Source organism: Pteropus medius, unplaced genomic scaffold (genome assembly GCF_902729225.1).
Source record: "Pteropus medius unplaced genomic scaffold, Ma_sr-lr_union100, whole genome shotgun sequence".
NCBI classification, from domain to species: domain Eukaryota; kingdom Metazoa; phylum Chordata; class Mammalia; order Chiroptera; family Pteropodidae; genus Pteropus; species Pteropus medius.
The window spans coordinates 29352679-29362960 of record NW_024340849.1 but is presented as its reverse complement, the minus strand read 5'-3'; the positions used below and the strand labels follow the sequence as shown (position 1 = coordinate 29362960).

The 10282-nt window shown below is 46.1% G+C and overlaps 1 protein-coding gene across 7 annotated transcripts in view; it reads left to right on the top strand.

Annotated features, from left to right (window-relative positions):
* The window catches only part of MAPRE2 (microtubule associated protein RP/EB family member 2), a 129217-nt gene extending 120513 nt beyond the window's left edge, over window positions 1–8704 (top strand). For 3 of the 7 annotated variants that reach the window (XM_039843286.1, XM_039843276.1, XM_039843304.1), the window contains 3 exons: window positions 188–327; window positions 4537–4695; window positions 7104–8704. In XM_039843286.1, the coding sequence (XP_039699220.1) occupies window positions 188–327; window positions 4537–4695; window positions 7104–7178 (374 nt within the window). In that variant the 3' untranslated portion in view covers window positions 7179–8704. Of the gene's footprint in view, window positions 1–187; window positions 328–4536; window positions 4696–5439; window positions 5614–7103 lie in introns of all 7 variants that reach the window. The other 4 variants (XM_039843258.1, XM_039843248.1, XM_039843267.1 and 1 more) reach the window with 3 other exon arrangements.
* The last annotated feature ends 1578 nt before the right edge of the window (window positions 8705–10282 follow it).

Genomic DNA, 10282 nt, shown 5'->3' with positions numbered 1-10282 from the left:
TAAAATGACACTGTCATTTTATCGTGTGTGCTCTTTCTATGTGTATTTGTGCACTTCTGCTATGGGAGGGGATCACTGGCAGTATCTCTTATACATTTTAATAAACTTTTTTATATCATACATTTGCTGTTTCTAAAAAGCATTTTTAATGTTGCCAATATTTATAATTTATTCTGGTTACTTTCAGGTGCAGCTAAATCAAGTCCAGCATCTAAACCAGGATCCACACCTTCTCGTCCCTCATCAGCCAAAAGGGCTTCATCCAGCAGCTCAGCATCCAAATCTGATAAAGATTTGGAAACACAGGTCATACAGCTTAATGAACAGGTAACTCATCATCCCTGGCCCTGTCTCTGGGCGCAGTGACAGGTGTAAGGGGAGAGGAAGCAAAACACTCTAGGCCTGGGATAAGGAGGGCAAGGTGAGGCACAATCAGTGATTGCAAGTAAGAATAAAAGGAATCGTTCGGGCAGATAAAATCAGTGGCCCATTATGAATAAAAGACGTTAGTCACAAACCTCAAAGCTGTACATTGAGACAGAAGGACAGATGACTCAGCCCCAGGTAAATGCAAGCTTGCAGGCCAACCTCCCCCTCCCTGTAGCTCAGTGCTGGTCATGAGCTCCAGGCTAGACCACAGCCTACCTCCACTTCTTGCCCATCTAGATGGAGTTAAAGGCTTTAGGGTTGGTCCCCCTTCCTCCTTTCTTCCCTTCAGCAACTATTTGCTAAGCCTGTTCTATGTGACAGACACTGTGCTTGATGCTAATAATATATAACGGTAGCAAGAGAGAGACCTTCCCTCCCCTCGTAGAACGTACAGCGATCGTGCAGGTTAGACAGTTACACAAGCTAAACCAAAAACCCTGACACTTCCCACAACAGCCAAAGTTTGTTACCACAGAAACACTGAACCCAATTTTGGGGTGATCAGAAAGTCCACAGTTGTATTTTAAGTAGAACTTTCCTTTTTATCTAATATTCTTCATGATTACAGTAAACCTATTGCCTTTGAGATTTTCGATATAAAAGCTTAGGTACGCTTTCTAGCTAACAATAGCTCATTTTGCCAAAGATTATATATACATAGTTTTCAAAGTAATAAACCAGTTGGTAGGGAAGGGCTCCTTGCAAAAGCCACCTACCCTGGCCCTGAGTTAGGAGGGGAGGGTCTTTTATCCTGGCTTCTCCCACCACTGGGAAAGGAGCCTTTGAGGTCCTCAGGCTGTTCCCAGCTGGACTGGCTGGGCCATTCCCCGTGATTAATCTGATCTTGATGAGCCAGCAAGAGTGTGGAAACCGTTTTTGAAATAATTGTATATTTGCAGTCAAGAACCTAGTTTAAAAGCAGGCAGTTGTTTAGCGAGGGTGTTTCTTTATAATTCTGATCACTTTAATGAAAAAGGTGAAACATTAAGTCATCCAGTGGGTGGGACTTTGATTTAGAAACTGTGGAATGTTCTTATTACCTGCTGAGTCTCAGTTTAAGCCCATACAGCATTTCTAGTAATGAGTTCTCAGATGAAAGGCAGTTAGGACAGCCTTAACAAGCCTTGAGCCACATTCGGCAGGCTGCAAGCAAATGGGGTAAACATAAAAAGCATCGGGCATGGGTCCGTGATACTTTAGATTTATAACTCTTTTCTCTTTAGGTATTCCGATTCTGCTACCTTCATTATCTCATGTTTCTTCATGGTTTGGCTCTTCCCTGTCATCCTCCTCTACCACACCCAGGTTCCCAACCCTCCAGCCCAAAGTATGACCACATGGGAACCCCGAGGTGCTTCCTGCCCCTCTCTCCCTTACAGCCTTAACCAGCCGGCCCCACTTTTCCTTGAAGTGGGCTGTGCTTCCATTAGCTCTGCAGTCACACAAAGAACCCCATGTCCCCAAGGGACTCAGACCTTGTCCTACCATCCAGATGCCACTCTGGAGAGGAGTGAGAGAGAAGCGAGGAACATTCTAGTGGTCTTCTGCCTCCTTGTTATAATTCCCTCATTACTTCCAAAAGGCTTCGCTTCCCTGCCTGCCCCCTGAGGCATTCACTTGGAGCAGTGCGCCTGCCCCCCACCTCCCGTGGGTCAGAGGGAAGGTCATACACACCCTAAATTGCGAGCCACCATTCAACTAGCTAGTGAGCTCTTACTCCAGATCCATTTCCATGGTTCTCTGTTACTGCTCCCTCCATTTTCTGTTTTTGAAGCCTGCAGGGTGTCACCTTCAGGGTGTCCCCTGAAGCTGGCAGGGAGCCACACAGGCATCACTGTGTTAGATCTGAAGACACTAATACAAGGAATGGCTGAGTGAAAATGCCTGGGCTGAAGAGTGACTTACAATAGCAATAGAGAAAGTGACAAGTGCCATAAACTTTAAGAATCTCATTTACTTGGCCTCGTGCCTTTTTTCAGGCAGTCTCCCATGACGTACTGTGGAAGTACCACTGTGCTAGATGATTCCAGTGATAGAAATGAATCAAAAGACATCACTAAAATAATTAGGGACAGTTTCTAGAAAGCAGGTTAGCAAACAGGCAGTGGGGTAGAGTCACTGCTGTGCTCAGGACGGCGGGGGGGGGGGGCAGGGGGGGGGGGGGGGCAGGCAGGTGGGGTGCAGAGAACGGGCATTGGTTAGCCCAGGCAGACACTGTGGCTCGGACTATGAGGCTGGAAGGACCCACAGTGGGGACACTGAGAGGGGAGAATTGGGAAAAGAACTTGTCCCTTCCCCAGCATCCCCTCCACTGCATAGACTTCCGCTGTGACTTGTGAGGGGGCAGGGAGGCATTGGGCTTTATGTGTGGGACTGCGAAGATGGAATTTCAGTTGCCAACTGATCTTTCATCATATAATTTAGCTCCTGTTGGTTTTTACTAGGAAATGTTTGTAGCTGTGCATCCATTACTTAATGCATCTGGAATACCACCAAAGGCTGACTTGGGCTGGGTATTTCTACAAAGGTTCAGCTCTTTGCTCATCATGCAGACCAAAGCACTCTTTAGAGGCAGACAAATCTAGTTTTTGTGAGTCAACTGTGTCCAGAGACCTTCCTTGCCTGTGCAGGGGGAGCTGGCAGACACCAAAACTGCCACAGATCCATCTGCTGGCACCAGTTCAGGCTTCGGATGGATTCTGTGGCCAAGCCCGGGGAGGGCGTTGATCTGTGTTAAAGCAATGAAGGCTTTCTAGAATAAAGGGCGTTTTCTTTTTCCTGGAATTCAGGCTGCTGGTTACCTTCAATTTTTACCAATGTCCAAGCAATTATATTATCAGAAATAAGAGTTAAATGTTAGCAAACGAATGTTCTACTGCTTGGTGAGCAGCTACATGAGGTCATCAGCGAGGTGAACTCTGAGGAAACAGCATCCCTGGGTCTTACAGGATGGATTCGCGTTTGCGAGGTGTGCAGGAAGGGCTGGACACTGTGTGTGCTCAGTGCATTTGAATGAATCACTGATTTCACACAGACAAATAGTGTGTACAAAAGCCCAGAGTTATTAGAGAAAGAAGAAAAATTTCCATTCCAAAAGTAATGCTTGGAAATTCTGTTAAGAGCGATTTCAACATACAGAAAGATTTCACCTGAAGAAAACCATGAACGATTTAATTTACCTTCTAAAGAATATTGTCTGCATAAATATAAAATGCATAAAGGATAAAAAAAAAAAGTCGAAGGGCTCTCAGAGAGCAGGAATGGGTGATAGTTTCAGCTGCCTGAGGTTTGAGCCCTGGTCTGTTTACGCGCCCTTCATTGTTTCTGCAGCCTGGGTGACAGCTCTCTGGGGCTCTGCCTCACCGTTGCCTCCTTCCCTTCACTGGCACTATCTCTGTAGCCACTGTGAGAGGCTGCACAACCCTGGAAGGTCCTTGAACCAGCATCAAGGGGAAGAAGAAAGGGAATAAGGGCTGTGTTGTTAGGGGATGGAGCTCCCTTCTCTTCCCACCTTTCCAGTGAAAATCTTCTGCAAAGCCAGACCTAGAGAAATTAAGACAGATTCAGCCAGGTTCTTAGTCTCATCCCGTTTTCCTTGTGTAGCCAGGAATGTTTATGAAGGGTCCAGAACTAAGGGTGACCGTTAATGCAAGTGATGTGAAGCCAGAAGGGTCCTCAGAATACATCGAAAGTGATCACAGCGACAGCCTCTCTCCTTTCTCTCTTCCCCCTCCTCCTGTTCTCTCATCTCCCCTCCCTGCAGAGGATGGACAAGTGAGGAGTAAGATGTGCTCTGGCCCGAGTTAGCGGGAGAGGAAAGCTTAGAGCCTGGAGAGAACCGTATCAAACAGAACAGTCCCTCTCACCCTGGCTAATAAACACCGAGCCAACTGAGGGGAATGACAGTGTGCTGTTGAGGCTGGACATTTTGGCCCAAGCTCAAGCTGCAAACAGCAGCCCCCTTGTTTCTCCCTCAGACTTGCACATCGGTTATGTTCGTATGTCTAGCTTTTCGTGTTTTGGGTCTTTCTACACAGGCAAGAGTTCGTCGCTTATTTCTTACACTGTATTTGGGGCTTTTTCTTCTCTACCCTCACCCCCTTGCAGGTACATTCATTAAAACTTGCCCTTGAAGGTGTGGAAAAGGAAAGGGATTTCTACTTTGGGAAGTTGAGAGAAATTGAGCTACTCTGCCAAGAACACGGGCAGGAAAATGACAACCTCGTGCAGCGACTAATGGAAGTCCTCTATGCTTCAGATGAGCACGTAAGTGTGACGGGCCCTGGACACTCGTGGTCACAGTGCCATCCTCCACGTGACTTAGGATACTGCCTTGGGACCTCGGTGAGAATTACAACTCAGCCAGAGCATTTAAGATTCCCTGAGGAATAGATAGCACTGTCATCTGGTCCACCGACCCATGCCTGTGGGACATGCATCCATAAGTTCATCTGGGAAGAGATGGGTGGATGTGGGGTGGGGGAATGCAGGGGGACGTTGAGAAAAATAGGCTTATGCAGCCAAATCTCAAGTGATTTTCAGCTGTCTGAGCAAATGAACAGTAACTATGTAAGGATTTTTTCTCTTCGTGAAAGATCAGAGTATGGTTAAAGGAGAAATTGACCTAGATGCTTTCTTCATACCCGTAAGCCCCACAACTGTTTTTATTTCATAGCTGGTTGTCTTGGTTACCCATTGCCAGTACAGACCATCACTGTAGGACAACCCTTTGTTGAAAAAGTACTTCTAGAAAGCCTCCTCTGTGGGGAGGACCTGCCCAGCAGGGTTGCTATTCATGAGTGAATGTGCAGGAGACCCAGAGTGTGGCTCCATCCAGTGATGGAAAGCAGATGTGAGGAGCAGTGGAGGAACAAGAGAAGCAAGGAGGGGCTGGGATGGATAAATGGCAGAGACCAAGGCAGGTCACTCCCAGCCTACCCATGCAGGGAGGGAAAGGCCCCAGCAGCTGGCAGCAGGAATGGCAGCCTGATGGGGCTTTACCTTCCTCAGGGCCCTGCTGTGGAAGGCGAGAGAGGACGGACTGGGGCTTCGAGCTTCTCGTGCCAGGTTGAAGCTGGGAGAAGTGTTTGTGACTGTTTGTCCAGTCAGCCTGCGGATGCTCTGAGGGCTCTGTGGTTGAGTTGTATGGATGTTAGTATTTCCACAGGATGTAACAAGCCACTAGTAAGTTTACTTTGTCTTATTCCAGCCGAATACCAGGCAAATGTTTATTCCGTATAAGATTAAAATCCTGGCTATGAAAATTTCCTGAAATATAAGAACCTGTCTGGGGTTTGGGGACACTCCACTACTTTTTCATTTTCCTTAGTTTTTAAGCTTCTTTCTTGGTTATCATTGGGTGAAACTATAGATTTTGAAGCCCTAAGAATCTTCCTGATCGGATCTTAGAGACAGTGATGGCCCCACAAAAAATGGTTTGTAATGTGTCTGCGCCACCCAAAGTGGAATGGACGTAACATTTTGTATGTAGACAGTGCTTTGTAGTCTTTCAAGCACTGGATAAATTATGGTTATTCTCTCCACAAGCGTGTTTGAGGCTAAATCCGATGAGATCTACGCAGCACTGTGAGTCTGAGCGAACGGTGCTGGTATTTGTCCGTGATGGTGCCCGTTAACTGGGAGAAAGGCAGCATGCAGGATTAAATATTCCCAGCCCTGCACTTCCAATGAGAGGAAGAGCCTTAGTCTAACTTTGAGCTAGAGCTTATCCTAGAGAGAGTTCTTGTGTAGGAATACTATCAGGTGAACTCCAAATTAAAGGTCGACACGGGCCACTGAATTCCTGGCTAATGACAGGCAGGACCAGACTTAGGCATGAGCTCTTGCCTCCTGAGTGTGATTTCAAGGGAGTCTGCCTAGATCACTGCACTCAGCTTCTCTTCTGCCATTCTTATCACCACCACCCCATACACATACCCCCAGCTGGCTGCAGTCTGGACCCAGAGAGCCATTCTTTCAATGTCTGGGTAATGAATGCAGACACCCCAACAGAAGTAATACTTTAAAGCATCATCAGTCATTTAGACTGAGTAATGGGTTTAGCAGGTCCGTTCCTCAAACACTTGGTTATTATCCTCTCCATACCTTACCACTCTAACAAGTTGCTCCTCCAGCATGGAAACCTGTACCAGATGAGTAATAGATTATAACAAGGGGTCTGCTTCAGGCAGACATGCTACCCGGTGAGAAGAATGACAGCAGAGCAGGAAACAGGAAGCAGATCCGCATCATGGGCTGTTAGTGTCAGGGTAACCATCTGACACACTGAAGTGGCCTGGGGCTCTGTGCTGTGTCACAGCAGATTCACTCATGATGTTCTTCGGTCATCGTGTTTGGTTTACTGTTTCACAGTAGGAAAAAATGAAATAGGTTCTGTGAAGATTTCCTTCCAAAACAAAAGGAAAAGTTTGGTAAAGCCCGATGACTGCTCTAGGGTGATCTGTTCTTTGGTGGAGCAAAGCAGTAGAGGCATCCGCGTGTGTGTCCATTGGCTCCTGACAATAGGGCGGTACTTGCATGGCGCGTTGTTTCTAAGCTGGTATTCGCCACAGCCTGGAGACGCTGTGCTGAGCAGTGGGGATGGGGCTGGGGACACTGCAGGGTCGCTGACACAGTAAATTGTTCCAGCTAAATCTTCTCCCCCCGCCCCACAGGAGGGCCACCCAGAAGAGCCGGAGGCGGAGGAGCAAGTCCACGAACAGCAGCCGCAGCAGCAGGAAGAGTACTGAACCGTCTTGGCAGCTCTCGACGCTTCCATTTTGCGTGGGAACTTTTCTTCTGGAAAATTGGAACACGTGTGGCCTCAAGCTCAACAGAAACCAGTTGTTCCCAGTCTGCCGGTAACATCAACGCACTGTCGCATACGCCAGCCACTGCGCTCAGTTCCCATTTCCTTTGCCAAGACACGTTAGCAGCCAGTCATTTGGCGGCCTCCCTGAGAGATCATGGGGTCCCATACCTTCAACTTCACCACTTGGCTGCGTGAAATTGGTTCTGCTCTTTTCATTTCTTTCCAGAACAACTCTCCCCACCCCACTACCACCACCAACACCCTCTTTTGATCCTGGTGTGAAACAATGGTAATTTGATATATGGTATTTATATTGGCATTTCTCAACCCAGTGTCACTAGATGTCACACACATTTGTGGTGCTTTGATGTTTGCAAGTCTAACCTCTGAACGTAAATTTGGTCAAATAATAAATTGGAACAAAGGGAAAGAGATACTTGATATGAAAGCCATAATGACAGTGACTTGTTTCATAGGGAAAAACAGTCAGTTTCTCCCTCAACTCTCAACACTAAAGGGAAAAAAAAAAATGGAATCAAAACTAGGACTGCAGGGCCCAGCAGTGTTCATACAGCAAGCAGCACATTAGACAGCCACACAGTGTGTTGTTAGTTTCTAAAGACATTCACTCAAGGAAAACACCATCTCAACTTGGCCCTCTAACCGCTTGTCCCCCTCCCCCACCCAGGTTCTCATGCTGTTTTCTCTCTCAGGGTCCTCTTTGGTGGGCAGCCACTCTCCCCAAGAAGCTGTCATCCGTTATCTGCAGTCCAGAGGGGGTCTGCATAGGTACAGGTCCTCCTGCCTCTTTATGTGGGTTTCAGCACTAATCCTGTCATCCACACTAGGGGACTCCAACGCAAGAATGACTTCAGGGTGTGCAGCCCGAGCGTCAGGGCTCTGCAGCATGCTGCACGCTTGCTAGAGGTGAAGGCCTGCTCAGGAGGAGAATAGTTCCAAGGGAGAATCATGGTTCTGAAGTCTAGTGTTGACACTGGAATGACAGCACGCAATAATCTATGACTCCCGGTACCTTCTGAAATAAGGAATTTCCCCTCTTTAATACTGCAGCCCTCTTTGTCATTGACCTTTGCTATACCGTGGCAATTCACAAATTGAGGAAACGATTAAAAGCATTCCTTATTTTTTAACTAATATTTGCACATTTTCTTAGTCTCTTTCCAAATCTTTGCCTCTATTTTGTTTTTCTTTGACAGATGGTATTCCTTCCTGGATCATTCGTTTCATTTGGTCTCTAACTTTACCTTCGCTTGTTATTGGACTTAGCAGGTGCAACAAAACAATGTGCCCACCCCACTTTTCCTCTTAACTGAAAAGCTTAAAATAAATTTCGGAATTATGTATCATAAAGCTTTGACATTTCTTTATTGGTAAAATACTAAATTCTAGCATTGAAGCTTTCCAGCAAAAGAAGTCTTCTCAAAATAAATCTTTTGCAGCAAAGTGGTATTTATTGAGTTATATGTGAAAAAGATTGCTTGTATTTTTGAGGTTATTACAACATGCTGTGCAGAATTGGACAGATGTTCCGTGGTGTTTGGTTTCCCTTTCTTCTCTCTCCTGCTTGCTCTGCACTACAGTGGCAGCTCATTTCTCTCCGGCTGAAAAGCCTGGCTCTCAGCAGTGACATCCTCCCACACCTGGTTACAGGTAGTGGTTGTGCTATATGCAGCATCCTGCTTAACGGTGTTCCCCCCCACCCCAGGCTGTTGCACTCAGAGTTACCTTTTTAAAAGTTTCTATAAAGAGGCACAATAAATACATACAGATTATACTTCAGCGGTTCTTACACAGCTTTTTGCCTGCACTGGACAGCTCAGTAATATCCACTGCCGGTTGCACATGATTTCTGTGCCATTTGCATAAGCCTTACCAATGACATCCACTCAGCCACTCCATTTCTTCCCAAATCCTCCACCTTCTCAGCTATAAACATACTGGCCAGATAGCTTGCAAAGATAACTTTCCCCAGTCATCATACTTCGTTCTCCTTCCCAGAGTCTTGGGGCAATCCATTTATTCAGAGACCTATAAATTCCTCTTTCTGTCCCCATCTGAAACATCTTCCATTGCTGCATCACATGTGACAGCACTGATACCTTGGGGAATCTTGAACAGCTAAGTTTCTCAGTCCTCTTTGGCTGCACCCCTTCTGTGCAGACCGCCTCTCATTTGCCAGGCCCGCTCCTTCCTCCCTGACGGCTGTGCGCCATCATCCCCTCATCTCGGCATCCGGAGCACGCTTTCCCCAATGCCCTCCCCGCATCATCATGCTGGGCCAAGAAGTTGTCCCTTGGTGTATGCCCTGCTCCTCCCTCTCAGAAGCCGGACTTCATTCTTAGTCTCCCGTCACACCCACTGTGGCTGGTTGTAGCACTTCCACTGCTCGTGTCAGATAGGAAGTGATCGAAGCAGGGGGCAAAGAGAGCCTGTCTTCTAAGCAGAAAAGCAGAAAAAGAAAAGACAGACACCCTGTTGACCCGAGAGAAGTAAACTCCAGAAGGAAACCAAGAACTCCTCCCTTCCCTGGTGAGTATTTCCATTATTCCGTTAAGGTTTAATATGCATTCAAATTACTTTTACTAAATAGTACACCATAAAGCTTTTGTTATATATTAAATGTAAACTGAAAGGAATGTAAACATGTATTGTTAATTATAAATATAGATAAGTAATGACATAATAGATGAAAAGGTCTTATCCAGATGTATCACATTCATTTTACATTACCCACCTATTGTCGCATGGTAGAATAGCCTTTTGTCTCTGAATATGTGAATAACTTGACTTGCGGTTATCTTTTTACATATTTAATAAAAAAAAAAGTATATGTTAAAATTGGCTTGGATCTATAGATTCTTAAATTTTTATGCTAAAGGTTTCCTTTTGAGTGAGCAAATATAGATGAGTAGGCTACTCATGCAGATTCACACACCTACCCATATTTTGATTTACACTGGGGGAGGGCAGTTTTGGTGGGGGTTTTTTTAATGGCAAATGTTTTAATAGGACTTACAGATT